This window comes from Temnothorax longispinosus, chromosome 10, assembly GCF_030848805.1.
Source record: "Temnothorax longispinosus isolate EJ_2023e chromosome 10, Tlon_JGU_v1, whole genome shotgun sequence".
Lineage (NCBI taxonomy): Eukaryota > Metazoa > Arthropoda > Insecta > Hymenoptera > Formicidae > Temnothorax > Temnothorax longispinosus.
The window spans coordinates 14763099-14784739 of record NC_092367.1 but is presented as its reverse complement, the minus strand read 5'-3'; the positions used below and the strand labels follow the sequence as shown (position 1 = coordinate 14784739).

General features: G+C 47.7%; 1 protein-coding gene across 1 annotated transcript in view; it reads right to left on the bottom strand.

Annotated features, from left to right (window-relative positions):
* Positions 1-20210: 20210 nt before the first annotated feature.
* The window catches only part of LOC139820894 (uncharacterized), a 31702-nt gene continuing 30271 nt past the window's right edge, over positions 20211-21641 (bottom strand). The window contains exon 8 of the mRNA XM_071791480.1: positions 20211-20281. Within this exon, the coding sequence (XP_071647581.1) occupies positions 20211-20281 (71 nt within the window). The remainder of the gene's footprint in view (positions 20282-21641) is intronic.

Genomic DNA, 21641 nt, shown 5'->3' with positions numbered 1-21641 from the left:
GTGCCGCAACGTCACTCGCCGCCGCCGCCTCCTCCCGTCTTTGATATATATAATTACTCGAGCGCGCGCGCGCGGTGTTACGCAATGTAGCGTCGCGGAAGATTCCTTGAGGGGAATGTCGTAATGAAAACCTCCCTTTAAAACGTTTAAGTAAACAGCTCCGAAGCGATGAAATATTACATCGTTGTCGCGGCATTCGGAAGGCTAGGTACTTTAAATAGTTATCGTGCATCCCCGGTCGCGTATCCCGCGCTATGTTAAATTGCGAGAGATCTTTCGACGTCTCATCGGCGGGAGGCGACTTTGAAAATATGAGGATTTATTTCCGCCAAAAACACGAAAGCACGTTTCGGCGATAATGAATAAAACATAGCCTCCGCGCTTTGTATGCGTCGCGCCCTCGCATATTCATCGTACATGTTGAAACATATTAGTCAGCAACAATGATTTTTTTCACTATTTGCATACATATGTCGGGAAACGCGCGCGGGGGGGAAAACACGCGTTCGTTCGTTCGGCGTTAAAATACAGATTGTGAAACACACGGTTTTCGGCAAATTCGGCGCGATCGCCGAATCGAATTATTCGAGACGGTGAATTCCGATGTCCCGTTTACAATCCGTCCTGATGAAACCCCCCGCGCGCCAAATAGCCACGTTTGTTACTAATTGCGCGCTTTGAACGGTACAAGCGTTACTCTTGCGCACATTTCCGCATTCATTTACATTCGCGCGTCATTAATTTCGGGGTCCCTGCACACCCCCCCCCCCCCACGTCGAAAATCACCGTGCGGTGACAAACCGTCAGCCGTTTCTCTCTCCGCGTGATGTCGATCAATTACGATATTTCATAGATCCTCCTAGAGGTGAATCAAATTGGAAAACGCGCCGGGGTGGACTCTCTTGCGGCGATTTATTGATAAATCGCGTTAACTGCGAGACTATTGCGACACTTTTTATTCCGCCGGTAGTAAAGGTCAGCCATAAAAAGGACATCGCACGCGCGCGCGCGCGCGCGCGCGGCCTCAGATGAGACGCTACGCTATTTCTCGGTGCGCTCGAAAGCGAGGCACTTCGTCGCGACTGCAACTTCCCGCGGTGTAATACTCTAACCGCCGGTGTTTACCACAAAATGCCGTTATATTATATAAGTCCCGTGAAAGCCACGCGAACTTCCGCGAGACGTGCGCGGTGCGCGGCGCGGTGCGCTCGCACGCGGTGGTACGCGGTGTGTTTTTAGGGGAGTTTGGCATTGGCAAACTCAATTCGAGTTTATGTTCCTTGTGTGCAAAGTGCACTCGCAGCGAAGTTACGATGCACGAAAATACGCCGTTATGAGTCCTAAAGCTATCCTTCTCTCGGCTAAAATATACATACGGCTCCTCGTCGTGCCTCGTTTTTCCGCGCGCGTTAAGACAACGTGCGTAAAACGTTTACGCGCCGAAAACACGTCTTGAAACGTCTTGAAACTTCGTCCCGTGGCTTTGAAAGCCAGTCGACTTACTTATTTACGAAATTAACACGCCGTGTCTTATTTATGCCCGAATACTCGCTTGTTAAACGCATGTACCTCCCTCTTGCTCGGCCGGAATAAATTATCAGTCGCAGTATCAGAGATATCCTATGCTTCCATAATTACACGAGATACATATCCTTCGCGAAATCAAGAGAAGATCCAGTGTGCGCGATACAGAATAAATTATTGTACAAAGGTTTCGAACGTAGTAAAGATCTTAATGCAGTGCACACACAATTTTGTCGTTTGAAAATCCAGACTGCGACGTGAAAGCCGAGTGCTTGTGCCCCCCCTCAGTTTGCAGATCGTCTATTTCGTAGATGAGCGAGCAAACAAACCTCCGGGCGAGCTGCGTGCACGCAGGACGGGGAGATTCCGGCCAACAGTCTCGAAAGCGAAATTGTGAGTTATAGGACGTGCGCGAAAAAGCAGCATTTACCGCGGTCGTTTAGGAGAAGGCAAGCCAACGGCGGGCGGCTGGAGCGCGCTTTCGCAAATAGTGCTCCGCATTGATTTATCACCGACCGAAAAAGACGGGTTTGAGGTCGCGCGCGCGGTGGAAGGGAAGGGAAGGGAAAGGGAAGGAAAGGCAAGGGAATCCGGGAGAGGCCGGGGGGGTTGCTTGCCAAGGGAAACCCTCTCGGTGTGGCCCCGGAGAGCGGAGAGAAGGTGAGTGTTAAGCTCACCGAAGGGGTGGGCTCGCTCGCTTCGCGTTTGCGAAGGGTCGCAGGGAGTGACAAAACGCCACCCCGCCGGACAAGACCGCGGCGATCCGTCACTTGGCTGCGAGCCAATCGGGCGCGAGGGGCGCACTTCCTTGTTTTCGTCCTGCGCGAGTTCGACGTCTGATTGCAAATTGCATCCCCTCCGTTCCTCGAACCGCCCGCGCCGCCGTCCCGTCGCGCGCGACGCGGCGATCTTACCGGGATCGCCGGTGATTTTCGCAGGGCTCAAACCTGATCCGTCGCCGCATCCCTTCCCGATGCCGAGCTGTTTGTCATGGCGCATTAAAGTGCCACGACTCGATCCGACGATTTTCAAGGCACGGGACGGTACTTAACCCTTGTCCGGCAAAGCTCTCCGGCTTTTTCAGTTCTCTCCACCAATCTCCATAAGATCAGTATTTCTTGTACAAGATACATCGTGTAGTAAAGAAATGGAATATATGGAAACGGAATAAATATCATTTATCTGTACCTTAAGGTTACTTTACCTCGCGATTCGATTCGACGTACCAGTTGAATGTTGCACTATTGTAATTTACGTTATTACACCTCGCGTCTACCGACATTAGTAGTTCAGCTTTAAACTTATCGAACGCAGGCCCTGCGCGCTATCGCCACGCATTTAAGCAACCGAACGCGGGGGCTGCCTGATCCCCGAGTCCCCGTTTATGTTAAGTGTATGCAACGTGTGTTACATCTGCGAGACTCACAACTATGCTCGGCACTCGAGCCGGCGATAAGGATCCGCGCGCGCATTGTCTCTTACGCACCGTATCGATAACGCCTCCTCTTCACCAGAGGCAATCTCCTCGGCGTCTCCGGAGACTTGACGTTCCGCGCGCTCGACGTTTTCCCAGCGACTCGAGCCTTCAAAACAATCAGGCATTTCATTCGCGGGCAAATCTAATACTCCGCGCAAACGCGTAAATAGCTCTTCGCGAATGCACGTCGCGTCGCGAGTCTCGCGACGTTACCGTCGAGAAATACCTACGTAATCGGAGAACAAGAGAAGAAAGGAAGGCGAGAAGAAATAGAGCGGGGGGAGGAATGGGGGAGAGAGAAATATGGAAATATATCGCGAAAATTGTGGTTTCGCAACCTCGCTCGCGCGCTTGTTATTCCGCGTCCGCCAAATTGGTCGAAGAGGCGAGGCGGCGAAGCGCGGGAATCGTCGCCGCCGCGGCCGACGCTTGCGGGAGTTACGTCAACCGGGCCGGTTTATTTACATAACGCACCGTCGAAACGTCGACAATCGAGAGATCGACATTACGGGTGGTCCCCGCGCGCGATGTAGCGCGATGTCCCCTTCACCGCGCATTTGCATACAAGCATACACGCCGGCAAACAACACCGCTGTGTGCGCGCGCGCGCGCGCGCTGCTGCACTCGAATGCATTAATCCCCCGGGGGTCTCTCAGCCGAAGGGACACACGCCCGACGTCTCCAGACTCTCGCTCCGTATTTGCATTTACCGATGTGCCCGCTGTTTGTTCCTCTCCGCCGCCTGTCGGGCGAAAGCCAAGGGAAGGGACAGAGAGGGATGCGCGAGTGCATCGGCGACGTTTCTCCGGATCTTACTCGACCTTTTCGAAACTTTCGTCGCGTTTATATCTATATTTACGTGCCTTTGTTGCGAACATGGGACGGTATCGAAGGATTTTTATTGTCAAAAGTCGGTAAAATAAACAACGCACGAGGTAAAAGCGTACGAAAATTTTTACGGAAATTTGTTACGCTTTTCCCTCTCTCTCTCTCTCTCTCTCTCGGTGCTTTTAAACTGCATACAGAATATCCGATTAGCAATTTTTTAAAAAATTTTCTTTGATAAAAGATTCAGCGCGCGCATACGAACACACAGAGACGCGCGCATTAAATTTACATTTTATCTTGCTGTTTACATTCAACGTTGTATCGTTTATTTAATTCAACCTCGATGTTTACTTTTATACGCTATTCCGCGGATCTTAGAAGTATAAATCAATTTTGTTCCGTTCGCTCTTGCTCATCTCAGCGTAATTCAGCGCTGAGATAATCATTCGATTTATGACATCAGTTTATCATAATTCACTCATTATAATAAACTTGCGGTTAGAAAACATTTGCTTTATTTTCTTTTCTACGACAACGTAAAGTCCCATTTCAAAAATCTATATGCTACAAATTAATTGGATCATTGTGTTAACAACTACGATCAAAGTTAACGCGAATATTTGTTCATTTAACAACCGATTGGTCTAACTGGAGTTTACGGGATGAAATTAACCCCCACACAGTTAGCCAATTAAACGTAAAGGTACTCCGTCTAAACTCCACTCGATGTTTCACAACCAAGTTCGAGAGTCAGCTCTTATTATTTCAATCTACGAAACTTTAACACTGTGCATATATGTAATATTATGCACGTCGGCCCGCCGCGCTCCTACCTCTGAATTTACGTAACCGTCATCCAGAGCTTACGGGAGCTTTACTAAACATAGCGCGAGCCATATTAGAAGTTTCGCGTTGTCGGGAAGGTCGCACGACGTCTCTATCGCGACCGCCAATACATATGATTGATATACATATAAATAAACATATATAAACAAACTGATATAAAAAAATGATGTCTGAAATATTCGAAAGAGAGACGGATAAAGATTAAGAGAAAATGAGGATACTTTAACCATAATACTTACTCTTAATTTTACGTATATATGAAATAGATAATAGAAACACGTCGTGTTGCTCCGCCTGGAATGTCTGACACGATATAAACTGCAGTCGTTTAATTCACGCGGCTAAAGTCATTTATTCCGTTCATGATTATTATGATGGATTCGCAGGAGCTTTAACCGGGAATTAGATATTACGCTGTCAGATAGGTCGGGGGATGCTCTCTCCATAAACGGAGCCGCGCGAGCGATTCGAGTCCCGGGTTAGGTATGCGTGCCGCATATATTTGCATGCCTGTAAACGTAGATAAATTACCTGCGAGCGAGAGTAATGTGTCGATCCAGCTTGTACACGGGATTTCCGCCCCGCGAAATCTCTCTCCGGTGTACTTTGCATTTGTTAATGAACGCGGTTTGCATAATTGCCTTGCAGAGGAGTACTTCAGTCGGGGGGAGAGGAAATTTATCGAATTGTCTTTGACGGAAGCCTTATTTGATTTAGAAACACGCGCGCGCGCGGATCGATTCAGACCTCATCAATTCCGCGCGTGCACCCGATATACACGTCGTCGCTTATGCCGCGCCGGTATAATTATTCCCACTTGACGTTTATAACAGTAACGTCTTTAATGCGTTATTATATCGTATTATGCGCACGGGACACATTGGCAGCCTCTACGCTCTCGCTCTCTCGCGAGGCGTTGCCAATTATCATTCATATTTCAGCGTGTCTCTCCCTCTTACCTCTGCGGAACAGTATAATGGAAGCGTTCGAGAACAAAAGAACCTTTGTACAATAGTGAATGTTTATTTAGACTTTCGGAGCTTAACAATGCGAGCTTGCATTATTACTCGCGCCGCGCCGCGCGCGCGCGCGCGTTCGGACATTGTGTTTTTGTATTATTATATATTACGTTACATTACCGCACGGTATATCGCGACGCGTTGCCGTTGACCGTTTCGGTTTCCGTTCGACGCGACGCCTCCGCCATGCCGTTCCATCTGTTGTCCCAGCGAGCGAGATCGAGCCGAGCGCGCCGTTATCGTTAAATCGGGCCGGCAATAATGAAGTCAAACGATGTTGTCGCAATTTTGCATAGAGGCGGCAGCTTACACGTCGCCCGGAGTTCGTCGAACTTGGGTTGCTTTCGTCGCACTCGAATGCATTAGGCGGACTTAAAGTTGGGATGACGACAACGACGGCGACGACGGCGACGACGGCGACGACGTCTCTTTGCATTTGCATTTACTGCAGTCCACACGCATTTGCATTTAGTTACGGATCATTGCTGTACACGGAAAAACCACGAAATGCAACGGCGAGATGTGTGCGTCGGCCGTATGCACGATCGATGATCCCGCGATTGATCAATCACGGGGGGGGGAGGAGGGGGAGACGGGGAGGGAAGCTTTCTCCGCCGCGAACAATGCGCCATTGTCTCGCGACGGATAAAAAGAATGCACGGTGCACCGTGGCATTGTTTTACCCCGCAAATAATCCCGCGTTACAAGGAGTACATTTACGCGACGAAACCACGAAGATATTAATGAATCGGATACGAGAAGACGTAGCCAACGAGCTTTTGTGTCGCGCGCAATAGCATTTTATCGCCAACATTTTTCCTGTCCTACCCGTAAGTCCGTTACTCAGCGTCGAACTCTCGAAAAATATTCGACGAGGTACCTCGCGGATTCGAGATGAAATAACTCGTGCAAACTATGCGAACGGCAGCGCGAACGGTCGTTCCCGCTTCGCTCGGGGACGGGAGAAAATGAAAAAAAAGGAAACGGACCGCGCAAAGATCGATTTTTCTGTTAATTAATCATTTGCACGTTATTATTTGTACATTTCTTTCATGCGTGCTTCTCCGCGCGAAGCGCAATATATCTACCGAAAACGCGATTCCTTCAACATCTCGTAATCGTAATCGATTTTGGGCAACAGTCCGCGAAAGAGCCTTTCCTCTCAGGAGCTCTCGCGTAATCCCCTCATCTTGCCGCTTTAATGTAGACGGGTTACGTCAGAAAACCTCTCGTCCGCGCGCCTATTTTCCCCCGCTCGAGGCGCATAATTACGAAAGCGAGAGAGAGAGAGAGGAAGAGAGAGAGCGGCTGAGACGCGGGGCACCATCGCCGCGGCAGGCAGGAACTTCCGGAAGAGAGGCCGGCACTTTTTTGAAAGTAACGTCTCGCCACACGCGGAGAGAAGTTACTGCGACCGGCTTTGACGCTGGCGGAACGAAATGAATCTCATTAAAATCGCGCTGCTCACCATCCGGCGCGCGCGCGCGCACGCGCGCGTGGACGCGTTTTACGACCTTCCGAGGTACGACGACCAAGTGAAAAGACAGGCTTTAAGGGAGAGAAACAGAAGTGCGACGAGGGGGCGCGGAAGGAATTAACTCCGTCACGCTAAAAAGAAATCTTGTGTGCCGCGACGCGCCGAGGCGAATCCGGAAGATTCGCCATCTCCCGTTTGGCAAATGTCACCGGCGGAGTTTAAACGCCGTATAAATGGATCTACCCCCGACACGCGGAAGGGGGGGAGGAAAGCTCTGCCTTTAAGGCACATAGGTGCGGGTTGAAGTAGATTTGTCAAGTTAGATTGGTTAACTCCAGATTATTCACCCTACTTCTCATTAATTAAGCTCGTTTATTATCGCCGCGAGAACGAGTTTATCCAAAACGGGAACGTTCTTCGAGCCTTTCGAGCAGCGGCCGGGGCAAGATACACCGCGACTTATCTTTGTGATCTTCGTTAACGGCGTCTATTAATGTTACCTGCAATTTGTGTAATAGCTCTGCAGAAGAAAAACATCGGCGAGTAAGATAAGAGCGTGATAAAACGCGATACACGCGAGTTGAATTGCTACTGGACGGTTTTCTCTCCCTTTCTCGTCGTTGTTTTCGCAATTTTGTGGATCTTAACAGGGACTTTCTTCGCAGCTTTGGGTTTCCATAGTGATGGAGAGTCGGTGAAAAAAAAAGGGATCGCGGATGAAGTGTCGTTCGCAGCCAACGTGACAACCCGATGTCTGGCGTGTAAACGGATGCTAATGCTCCGAAACTCCCCGGCATTCATTGTCGCCCCCTTCCTTGTTGCGAGGATGGTAAACATTGGCTCGTTTGACGGAGCGACGGAAAAGTTGCGAGACCCTCGGAAAGAATCATCGTCGTCGACGGGGCGACGCGGGGCGAAGTGGGATCGGAGGAGCGGGGCTCCTTGGAGTTTTACTCTTTATTTTCCTGCCGCTTGCCTGACCACCTTAAGCCCCCCGAGCTTTCCCCGGCACATCTGTCCCGCTATTTATTCCTTTTTTACTTTCCCGCTCGTCGTTTCGCCGACCGACATTCATTGTCCAGTCGCGAACTTTTCGAGCTTTCGTACCTTGGCCCCGTGCGCGCGAGAATGAGAAAAGACGAGGAAGCTTTTAAAGGAGGAACTCGCTGGCGAGTCAGGGAGACAGGAAAACAAAGGTCGGGGGGAGGATCAGAAGAAGAAACAGAGACAGAGAGAGAGAGAAAGAGAGAGAGAACGCAAGATTGATCGTGAGAATTCTGGAACACAGAAACACCGGTTTTTCTGGCCGAAATACCTGTACCCGGTGAAAGCGCGACAATATTTGCGATCGCTGGCGATTGCCGGTCGCGAGGGAAGTGTTTTCAGGGTAAATATTGAATATTTAGCAAGACAGATTGACTAAAATCGCGGAAGCAAATTTTTTTTATTGTTTTCGAAAACAGCCGTGAAAGGTCAATCACTTGGTGCCCTGGTTTTCCATCTCCCCCCCCCCCTCGGTTGATCTCTTCGCGAGTTTTCGGGCGCGGCGCGTGCATTGCGTCGAAATGTCGGTTAAAAAATATTTAGCGTTTAACGCACGGTATTTTATATTCCATCGGAAGATGGAAAGCTGGTTTTCCATCATCCGCGGACGCGTATCAAATATTTCTGGGGCGCGAAATAATTTCGCGCGCGTAGAGGGTTGGTATGAAGCGTGGTGATTCGCCGTGCGTTATCGCGTGTAGATTACATCTAATCGCGGCTCGTCAAGAAAGCTGATCGAACTGGGATTTTTCCAACCTTCTTCCCCCTCCCTTCTTTCTCATCCGATACGTAACGCGAGGGCCCTCCACCCTCGCACTTTCATTCCGACCGATATGAATTATTCTCACGTTATTCAATTCCAACGTAATACATATTTAACGCCTCCCAACCCCTCTCCAATCCTATTTTGCCGTCTCGTAGGACACGCCGTATAAATTATTCACGTGTGGAACTCGTTTTTGAGCCCGTTCCTGCCGTCCTGGCCGGCTTGTAAGAAGAAAGAATGCATATGCATACGCACGCACACCCGCCACAATGTTACCTTCCTTCTTCGGGATCGCTTTTCCGCGCCCCGTCCCGTATTTATATTCCGTACGTACAGGTATTACAGCTCGATTATGTACACGCTCGCGTACATCGTACATATATACACACGCTGACGTGAATACTGCGCACCGGCTTTAGGGGCGATCGTAACGGATGGCCGGTCGAGGTATCGAAAAATAAAGAGACGAGACAAATCGTGTGTCGCCCGCTTGCAATAAATCACATACCAGATACATGAAATTTTTCTGCTCAATTCTATTTAATCTTTTTTCTTTAATTTATACGTCAAAGATTTCTTTCGAACAAATAGATACCGCATAAAATTTATGTAAAAAGGATCGCGTTGACTTGATTTCCATTCGAACAAGCATAGATTTTTCTGCTCAACCCTGTTTAATTTTTTTTTATTTATACATCAGAGATTTTTTTGAATGAATAGATACTGCATAGATTTATGTAAGAAGGATCGTTCCTGATTTCTATTTATCTAATTTTCCGCGATAAGTATAAATTTTTCTAAACTAAAAGGACGCGCAAAAAAAAATTTTGGACGCGAGATTTTACTCGGGATACCGGCGAGCTGTATAATCGCTGCTGCTCAAATGTATGTATTATATATATATATATATATATATATATATATATATATATATATATATATATACTGGTGCACACATAGGTAAACATACCTACTTGCACGTATTCAATGTACGCCGGGGTATCGAACTCGCCTTCACCTCTCTTACCACTTTCTATTCGATAATCCCCATCCCCCTGCGCTCCGCGTCTATTCCTTTAGAGAGAGGTCCCCGCTTCCTTTCTACGCGCGAGTTATCATCGTGAAGTTTCGCGTTCCCGGCTAAATATTCTGTTCGGAGAAGCACCCTCGATGCGTTCCCGCGCGATCCCGATGGAGAGATATGTATATTCGCGCACATACGCCAGGGGGGTGGAAAAGTGCCATTACCGCGTTTTAGCAATCTCGCGAAGTCACGAGGCACGTTGTTCTCGGAATGCCAAAGCCGCTTCTGCCCCCGCTTTTCTATCGGTTCGATTACTCGCCGATCCGGAAATCTGACGCGGCTTATCTCGGTATCTATCGGATCCATCGGGGGCCGGCAGCCGGGAAAACACGTTTACAATCGCGCCGGTCCGGGATAAAGCCGAGCTTGCGGAGCGAGCTCGGAGTCTATACATTTTCTACGTTCAATTTGCGAAGGGCAATGGTTTACCGCTTTGGGCTCTTTAATAATTCATGCCAAGTTCGCGAATACAAATTATCCTGTGCCGCCCGTGAGGAAGCGATCGGAAGTCGCATGGCATTGGCAAGAAAAAAAAACAGATCCGACGTAATCCGACATTTGTCGATTACCGTCGGAACCAACTCCCGCCGCGCGCGGAATCGATTCTCGGTCTTCGGAAGAACGACTCCGAAATCTTATCCTCAGATTTTATTCTTTTCTTGTCTCTTATACGAGCTTCTCTTTCCCCTATCTAATAAATATTCCATCTCTTTCTTGGCCCGGTCGGTGGCACCGTGCCGGAACGTCCATTGTTTGTGGGTGCACCCACAATCTGCAGCTCTCGTGCCCGCTCTCGGGTCTCAGAAACGGCGGCGTGGGGACGTCCAAAGGGACGCGGATGATCCTCGCCCGGCACTTCACCACGATCAATGAATACACGACGAGGCGCCTCAATCGAAAGGGCACTCGAAAAAAAAACCGGGTCTCTCTTCCACGATCCCGAACGTCGATTCTTTTCCCCTAGCGACCGCATAAAAGCACGAATTCTAGAATGCCATATGCTGGACTACAATGCTGAACAACGGAATCGCATCAACGTTCGACCATTTTATTTGCTATATTTCTGTTATTCTCTCTGCGACATTATTTTCATAAATCTGTAAGACAAAATAAAAGCCTCAGAGGTTCGGATCTCTCCGAAGTTCAATATTGTTCAATTTCGCGTAATGTCGCCCGCCGTCTCGCGCGGAATTCGAATTCGTGCTCCTCGATCATCTCGCGAGAATAACGCGAGAAGTCGCGCGGTATCTGAATGGTCACGAAAGGCAATCTGGATCCGCCAGCCGATCGCCAGTCTTTAACTTCCCGTTTTACCGTTCGCGCTCCACTCCCCGCGCGGCGCACTGACGGAACGGAGTCGATCAATTTTATCTTCGTCCCGGCCCGAGAGACGATTGTCGGGCGCGCAAGCAATCGTCGTTGGTTAGCCGGCGAATTTAGTTCCCACCGCGCTTTTGTGCTCGCACCTCCGGGGATATAAAGGAGATCTTATCTCTCTTACGTCCCCCCTTCCCTCTCCGTCCTACCGCGCGCCGCTACTTCGTCGCGATCAATGAATTCGTGATGAGACGGTCTCTGCGATCGGTGGGGGATCGGTGCCGGACCGGACCGAGAGTCTCGAGAAATCACAACGGCGAGAGATCTTTGACGGCGCTGTTGAAGCGGCGAAGCGATCAATGACGTCCGCGTACTTTCCTTCGATAGATCCGGAGACTTCTTCGAGGACTCCCTCGGGATTGAATCGGGAGCGCCCCCTCAATTTTCTCGTAATATCATTAACACCGTATACGTGCCATGGGCCATGGCTCCGCGCGATATCATTCCGCCGCGGGCTTCCTTTGTGTAATCTGCCGAGATTGTAGGCACCATTGACGTCACTCCGTCCAATCTCGTGTTGCTAATTATTCTCCGCTTGAACGTTTGATCGATTTTCGACGAGGCGATTACAACGTAAACTTTATTCCGCGTCCTAATTTCTTGAATATATATAATCTTCGAAAGTAGAATTTAATTTTTTCGAAGTATCTTTATATAAATAAGGGGGGATATATCTATATAAGATTGCTTTTTGGAGTCCGGGCGGTCCGGAAGTATTTCTCAAAGTTCTTATCCGCGCGCGGTTATCGGACTGCCCGGAACAGACGAACTTTGAGAAAAGAGAGTTTCATGAAACTACATTTTGGAGAACACAGTCCCCAAAGGATTAAACTAAAACTCCGCGGAAACGAGCGTTAAAGAGCTGAACTGCTCCTGCAAAAGCCTATATATCCGAGCGTGCTCGGAAAATTCGAGCGCGGTCTCTCTACCCGCCTTTCACTGTATCCAGAAAAACCAATCTATGGCGAAACGCACGGGCGAAATGGCAATTTTAACGATCCGCCCTCCCCCGCGCGCCCCCTTTTTTTCCGCGCGGCCTCCTCGCGGGAACGATTCGGATTGTCGAACACGCTCGTCGATTTATCCGCGGATCATAACGTCGAGATTGCGCGGTCTTATCGCGTCGGCGGAATCCGCGCGCTGGTCCGCCGACGAGTTGTCGTGCTGGTTTACGCGCCTTTTCGCATTTCATATATATATACATACATGATGCGTACATATATCTGTATGCATATTTGTGGAGGATCCGATAAGCGCTCTATCTCCCTTTCAAGTTTCATGCAACATCGCCGGTCGCCTCCCCGTCCGCGCTCTTTCATGGCTTCGATCCCGGCTATTCTTGCAGAATTTTACATTTCTGTTTGATAAATACGCTTCCAGGATTCCCTTCCTTCGTCGTTGACGCAGTTTACCTTCGGCGATTTCGAGGCGTTCCTTGTCCAAAAAGGCGCGCGTCGATCGATTCGCCCAAGTTGTGGCGTTGCACAAAGCCCGCGCCGCGCGCTTTTGCCAATATAATCAATGCAGACTGCGGTTTCAATAATAATACTGTAAGCAATCTCTATATTCTCTATGCATCTCTGCGGAGAAGGCGGAGATATCCGCGGTGCGTCGGCACAAAGCGGTATCGATTTATTACGAAACGATAACCACGATGCATACCGTACATTCTGAACGGTTTTTAAACAATTTTTTTTTTAAATCTAGCTAACGACTGAATTTATTTTTATACGTGTGGAATACATCGAAAAATTTCCTGACATTAACGAAACATCGACGACTATTCTCGTCGCTACGTCTCGTATCTCGATTATTGCTGCGACGCGACGCAAATTTGCGGAAGATCGAGTCGCGTCGCCTCGTTTGTCGCGACGCAAGACGATCGTTCGTCGGAGGAGAGAAATCGTGTCCTCGCGTTCTTTTCGCAGGTATACGTTTCCTTTCGTATAACGGCACGGCGGGCGCGACGAATGCAATCTCGCGCGATAGCGTTCCCGTGTTCGAGACGCGTCGGGACGCGCGTGGTTGAATCCTTATTTAGAATAAGCGGAGACGGTAATGCGACAATCGCCATCGCCATCGCCATTGCCGTCGCCGTCGGGATCCGATTTCCTTCGAGCGCGCATCGCCGTAAACTCGAAATCGGTCGAGACTGCGGAACGTTCGCTCGCGCAAAGACGTGTGCTTCCTTAGCCGGAAAAATTCAGTCCGATAAACTTGAACTATTTCGTAACAAGCGTCGATTAATCGAAACGGGGAGATTTTTTCGCTCCTTTTATTTCGACATTTTCTCTCGTCTGTAAATACGACAGATTGATTCGTAAAAGAGAGGCGGAAGGAAGAAGTCAAGGAAATTTTTAACCCACGCCCTATAAATTATGAAATAATATATTACTGCGGTCTCTATATTTTCATAATCTGTGAATATTAATTTGTTATAATTTTCTTTTTTTTATTTACGTAAAAATTTCTCTTTAAAAACTCTATTAGAATATCGTCTTTCGTTTGCTACTATTACGATTCGGTGATAAAAGTATATATACAAGCATATATACATAAGCATATATACAATAAGAGCTTGCAGAACTGTAACGGAAATATTTTTGTATTTTCGTATAACGTCGCCGTCGATGTAATATCCTACAATGGGTATACTAACGCACGCGTAATATCGATCGCGCGCGCAAGAAGGAGAGTCTTAAGGAAACACGCTCTAAGAGCTGACACCGCGAACGTAATTTCCTTTCGCCCGTTCTCCGCGAAATTCTCGCTTGTCGGTCACCCTCGGCTGTCGGACAGATGAAAGGAAGATACCCCACGCGGAGAGGAGATGAGACGAGAGACAGAGGGTGAGACGGAGAGAGATTTACTACCGCCGCGCGCTTGTGCGCTTCGGCCCTTTCGGAGTAAATGGACACTTGTCCGAGAGCGACGTGAGCTCGCCCGCTCGCTCGCCGAGGATGGAAAGGAGCACTTGCTTGCTGTGAAGACGGCGGTTTATCGCAAGATAGGAAGAAACCTGGGAGGAAGGTATATAGGGAGGAAAACAGGGAGGCAGGGAAGCAGTAGAGGAGGAATAAAAGGAGGGCGATTAAAATAGAAATAAGTGCTCCCATTTGCGGACGTTCAGATTTATAAAGCTTCCCGCGGTCGCGCTCATCCTTTTTTCACGGGGGAATGCGAGGAATCGCCTGGAATCTTCTTTCGCCGATTTTGTGCCGGGGAAACTTAATCCAATGAGAAAATCGCGGGAGCGTGTATTTTCCGCCGTTGCTGCAGCTATCCGCTGAGAGATCGCGGCCCGTATCGGACGTCGCGCACTTGACACACATTCGGCGGGAGTAACTATCCAGCTTGGCATTTATTTAGCGATAAGTCTAGATGCGCAATTATAAAGAGTAGACTAAAACATTCGTCTCTCCCTTTCTCTGCCTGTATACTTCTCTCGCAATTATTACCGTCGCAAGGGAGTATTCTTCCTTTTTTTCCTTTTAGAATTGTACGACGAGCGCACTTTCGAAAATCGCGATTTTATTTACGGGCACTTTATAATCATTACGTATTTATATATCTACGCAGCAGGGGGCACAACGGGGTAATGGGTCGATTTTGCCGTATTTATGCTCGCCAGTTAATCCGATTAATACGTCGAAAAGATCCGATCGAGTCCGATGTATCTGACATCACGGTTTATTCGCGTTGCGCGTCAAATCGAGAGGACTCGCGAATATTTGTCGCTGTAAAATGTTTAATTTCGCATTACGTTATGCGCTCGCGCGCGCGTCGTTATTTCATATACATATTACGAGCCTATACACGTGGTCGTTAATCCGCCGTTTTAACCGGCGGAACGAAGTCGCGGTAATTAAATCAATGAAGAGAACGATGTTACAAAAACGTGGTCCGTTTATTCCGCAGAGGAACTCTGTATACCGAAATAACATTTCGCAACGGTCTAAAATAAGCTGCGGAATCTGAAAATATATTCAGTCAGAAAAAAATTTCTTTCTCCGTTTCTCTCTATCGAGAGAGAGAGAGCGAGAGCGAGAGAGAGAGAGAGAGAGAGAGAGAGAGAGAGAGAGAGAGAGAGAGTGCTCTGTTATAATAAACTCGATGCGTTTATCAGTCTTGGGTGATATATCGGAGGGCACAGCGAGCGAGAAAGAGAGAGAAAGAGAGAGAAAGAGAGAGAAAGAGAGAGACGAGGAATAAGGGGGAGGGAGAGAGAATCATTGCGATGATATCTGATCCTTCGTGAAAAATCGTTCCAATGACGAAGATATTCCACCCAAGTCGGGTAATTCGATCCGGCGCGTTACGCGGTAAAAAAAAAGAGGAGAAAAAAGAATAGGGGAGGTTTGTCGCGCTTGTTATACGTCCACTGACATCGCTGCGAAGTGGCCGTATACGGTTATCGCAATAACGGGGGAAACGGTGCTGCGGTGGGCGGGCGGGATGATTGCGGCGCGGCGGCCGCCGTGATGCGCTGTGTGTACTTAATCAATATTGTTGATGTTGAACGGAGGTAAAATTCATCCGCCACATTTTCCACGGCACAGCGAGCGCGGCTGCTGGCGTTGTCTTATATTGGGTATCGAGCAAGTGACACGTTAAGCCGCGCGGACGCGCGCGTAAAAGAATAAAGCGAGGAATCGATGCGCCGCGATGAGCTGGCTGGCTGGCTGGTTGGCTGGTTGCGACGATGAAAAAGGGAGCGATGATCGAGGACGAGCGTTGACATCGTCAGTTGGATCGCTTCTTGCCAGAGCGGTCCGCGCTACTGGAAGATATCGTTTACCAGCGCGCGGTCGGGTATATTAAGTGAATTAACGTCAGATCGAAATCCGCCGGTAAACATTTGTCGTGCACACACGTACACGCATTGCACGTACGCCGCGCATTGGCATTGTAGTATGCGCGACCTTACGTTCGCATGCCGACAGATTTTCGTTACGCAATATCGCAATGAGTAATTCAATCTACGGCAAACAAATGAAATTGATTTTATGTAGGTATGGTATTTATTTAATTTGCCCAACGGCCAGTAATATCGCGAATAATGAAAAAATAACCGTGAAATGTGAAAAAGGCAACCCGCGTAATAATTGAGTGTGGAGTTTGCACAGCGCGTTCTGCAAATAGCGTCGAGTTCGACGAGCTATAGTTCTACTCGCGATAAAGAAGTTGTGCGTGCACGATGTGTTTTCTAGCTTGAAGCGCAACCGAATGAAAGAGAGCGCGATCCGACCGGGTTCGTCGTCGTCGTCGTCGTCGTCGTCATCTCGCTCGATTTCCCATCCCCGCGGCTAAGCACGGTCGCTGTAATTTTATCGCGTGTTTTACCGCGGCGATGTTTCATTCAATTACGATATCGGGAACGGGAACATCGGACGAAAAGGCTCGAGGGCTCGAGGTAGCGTAAATCCACCCGTCGAAAGGGAAAATAAAGTCGAGGACGAAAGTTAAACGCTGCCGGCTGGGTAATAAAAGTAATGGAAGCTATCCGATTGAGACAAGATATCGGGCCGTCACGCGCAAAATGCGGTGAGTGCAGGCCGTTAAGATTAAATCCCGATCGAGAATCGCCCTCGTAGTGTTGTTTTTTTTTAATATCTGTATTTCGCGCAATTTTATCAACGCTGAATTCGCAATCGTGTCACGCTCTATTAACGCTTCATTTAGAAGAGCGACAGCGAAAAATGAAGGATATTTTAACGCATACGATATCGCGTCCCTAAGAAATTTCTTCTTGGAAAGAGGCGCGCCTTGTTTTCTTAATAAATTATCAGTATATCTCATCGTTTTTAATTTGCCGCTCGGGTGCGGAACGTCGCGGACGGAGAATTGCAGCACGCAACCGAATGAATGAAAAAGCGTTCCGACCGCGCTCTTAATGCGGAGGCGATGCAAAAACGATTCGGGACACAACAGGCAATTTCATTTCCATCTCGTTCGAGAGGAGCATTCGCGCGCGGCGCGGAAGGATGGAGTGCCCCCAGCCACCCTCTCGTCGCTTTCACGCCGTTTACACGTCCGTCGAGCGGAAAGTTTGTAAGAAAGCTCGCGAGCTGTATTAATGAGGGTCTCTCCGGAGCCCGTTCGTCGTTCCCAAGAGAACGGGGATAAAATAAAACGGGTGTTCGAGGCGTAATTAGGCCAGGGATCCGGAGTCCTCATCGAGCCTCTCGGGATTCTCTCGCGCCGCCGAGAGGCGAGGAAAGCCGATATCCGAGAGTAGCCAATAATTCACGGGCCATTCCTTATTCAAATTCGCGCGAGCGTCGGTCTGTGTAAATTTTGCAGCCTCTCGTCGCGCAACGGGGTCGCGTGCCCCGAATTCGTCGCCCCCCCCACCCCGTGAACGTTTCCGCAAAGTCCGAGGGACAACGTGTCCCTGTAATATTCACGTTGGATGTATACGGGCGCGCCCGCCGTCGCGATGTTTATCTCTGAATTTCTGACGCTGGAAGGAAGATAATGGCCCGGCATGAAGTTTATATTTAGCAAATGCAGCTTTTATTTATCGTCGCCCCGGTTTCGCGACCGGTAAAACACAACTGCAATTTCAACGCCCCGGCCTCTCGCGCATCGGCGCTTATGGCCGCTTCGTAAAAACATCACGCGCGAAGAAAAACCGGATTAACTGGAAAAATATCAAAACGCGGGCCGATTAAATTAATATGTTTGCAACGTCCGCAATGCAATATACGTATGTATATGTATACGTTTTTCCCGATGCGGTTATGGCGTCGCGCTTAATGTAGACGATGTAGACTGCAAAACGATGCGGCTGCCGAGATCATTTCTCATACTGTCACACTTTCCATACTTCTGCGATTGCGCGAGTGCACTTTCTTGCACTTACCGCCGATGCTTGTTATCTATGTGTATATATATATATATATATATATATATATATATATATATATCCTGTCACCTGCGTTTGCAACATATTTTTTACGCAACATATTTTTTTATTGCGCAAAATTTATCTTTTTTTTCCAGTTTGTTTTTTCGCGCCGGTTTCATACGCGTTTCCGTTTTATGCTAGCGTATCGAAACGATCTCTCTCTCTCTCTCTCTCTCTCTCTCTCTCTCTCTCTCTCTCTCTCTTTCTCTCTCCATTCAATATCCAAACTTCCGAAAAAAACGTTCGGCGACGGCGACGGAAACTAAATCTCGGGTCGACCGTGTGAGATTTGTTCTACCCGCCCCTTCATTAATTCATTCGAGTCCGTCGATGGGACGGATAAAGTGCCGCGTTAGCGACGTCCTGAGGAAAAAAAACTTCGCTCTTCGCTCCGTGCGATCGTGATTCACATTTATTACGCTTTTTGCTCCGCGACTTGGCGATAAACCAGCAATGGACGCCGATTTCGCTTGTATATTTCGCGCGCTCCCGAGATTAATAAGTCGCGTTACTCGATTATCGGAGAGAAACATCCGGGAGGCTTTTAAACAAAAAATAAATAAAAAGAAAAGGGAGAGAAAAGAAGGAAAGGGAAGGAAAAGAAAGATCGAAAAACCGCTGACGCTCGCCGACGGCATTTTGCCACAATCCGGTCACGTTCTGCAACCTTGTGCCACTCTCTTTTCCGCTATCCCCAACCCCTTCTATTTCTTTTTGCGCCGACCAATTTACGAAACGGCAGATTCGTCGCCGCAATTGCGACGGCCCTTGCCGTCCTACGCTGCGCTGCGCTGGCGCTGTGTCGAATCAACATGGGAAAAGGCAAGAGCGAAAATGTTTCTCTAAGCCGTAAATGAGAGAATTAAATATTTAGACAAAATCGCGGTAGCGCGTCGCCTAAGGCAATGATGCCTTAGACTTCCGTTGCCGCGGTATCAATAATAACGTTATGCGCCTCGTGGCGCGAAAGAATATTAGAAGCGTTCAAATAAAATATATATCCTGGAGTAAGTAATTTTCTTACTTCTAAAAATGTCGATTTTGTAAATTAATAAACGGGAAGCTTTCTTCATCTAAAAACTTAAATTTTACAAATTACTTATAATATCTATATTCTAGAATTTTTTATATTCCTTTATTGTCACCTTCAAAGCTCAAACGTCATTAGGTTTTACGCTCTTAGGTGATAACTCATTTGACTTTACGCTTCGATTTGTTCTGCGAAATGAGTCTATGCATCTCGAGATGGACAGAATTCGTCTCGTTTTGCTATTCGTCTCTGTTCTCCCGGCCGCCTTTGTATCCTCGAAGGATTACGTTTACGACCCAATAGTTCCTCAACGAAGTAAATTATAGAGATAAAACGTATAATTTTTGGCTGAAAAATGAATTAAAATGCATGGAGAACATTCGTTCGCAAGTGAAAATGGCTCGTTAATCGCATCGATGAAACAACGGCCGCGCGTCGAGCGCACGATTCTTTGTAACGAATATACTCTCTTTCCGCTCCAAAAATAATGTAGTACGTTACAGATATCTCTGGACGTCGGGGAATTTTTTTCACGCGATATTCGAGACACACCGACAGAATGTAAAATATACGTGAACGATATTTCTTTTATGAGCGCGCAGAAAAGAGTAACGAGAAAGAGAGTAACTCGGAGGGAGGGAAAAAAAGGTACTTCACGTATTGAATAAAATTATATATGCGATGAATTTTGCTCGACGTAGGACTGCTCCGATCATACTTAACAGGTGATCGCGCAGGTCGCTTGTCAATGCGTAGCGCACGTATCCTAAGCACTATTATCATTAGTCGCTCGGCGTTATACCTGACCGCATAAGTGTGCGCCGGCCATTAAGGGGACCAAATACGTAAATTCCTGATACCGTATGCCGGGCCGAAGCCGCCACCGTTACACGCCAATCCTATTACACGCGAGTGTGCCAATTATTATCGTATCCATTCGAAATCTGACCGTATTTCTATCTCCCTCTCGCTCGCTCGCTCGCTCGGCGTCTCTCTCGCGGTCTTCCTGTCGTTGCGAGATTGTCGGCGGAACAACGTAATTATACCCTCCATATCGACGAATAACGAATCGCTAATTGCTATTTCAACAGTCGTAATTTCGCGCGCCGCGAGTTCGTCCGGAAACGAGTAATCCGTTTCCTGAGGATATTAAGGCAGCCTATAGTGCGCATTCGTAAATGCCGAGGATCCTTTCCTCTCTCTCTCTCTTCTATGTTATTTCTCTCTCGTTCCAGGTTCCGGCTACTTTTGACCCGAACCTTTCAAACTTTTTCCCTTTTCACGTGCAAAGAGATTACGCGTAGAGGAAGCGCAGGATCTGTCAGAGGATAAAATGTATAGTCCCTCACATGTAAAGTACTCTCTCAAACGTTGCCTTTATCATTATTTTGACACTTTGATTTCAGTTTTCTTCTAATAAATTATTGTTACGTACGTGACATTAAAGCAGTAATAATTTTATGTTCACCATTAAAATTGTACTGCGAAAGATAATTAATTTAAAGAAGTACAAGTAAGTAGTGCTACAAGAATGAAAAATTTCTCGCGGAGCTGAAAGCCGGTAAACTGTAGGATGATCGATTTTCCGGAGTAACGCGGCCCTCCTCTGGGAATTCCCAAATGCACATAATTCCACGCGTTCTAATTCGATAGTAATACAAATGGCCGTGCGCGGCGCAATTTAATAATACACAAGTCTATCGGTTTATCGATTTAATCAAGCGACATAACGAAGGGCCAAGGTAACGACGGAGCAATCCGAAACGTAATCAGCAGTTTTGTTGCTGGAAAACTTTTCGTCCCGGGGTTCATTAAGTCCCGAAAGCCATTTATTTCTTAGAAGTTTCTCTCGCGAATATTACGCGAATGATGAATACTTTTTCCGCTATAAGCTGGCAGTGTAAACAGCGTGAGTTTTAATAGGATTACGTTTTCACGAATGAATAAACAAGCGGCTTCACTTTTCCTACGGAGATTTAACGATATCCTCGTTATCGTCAAAGTTATTTTATACCATAAGTACATTAAAAGAAGCTAATCTTCCTCCCGTCGCGCAGAAATGTGTATCCCGTGAATGTGAAAAAAAAACCGATTCCTCCGTGCAACATCCGATATTCCACGTTGCGTATGGCGATGTCATACATTTTTTATGTCGTATACCTTTTACGTAACGTAAATATATATAATATTATTAATAATTTATTTCTTCTGTCCGTTACTTCACATTTAATGCTCTCCTCGTTGTCAACAAAGTCACAA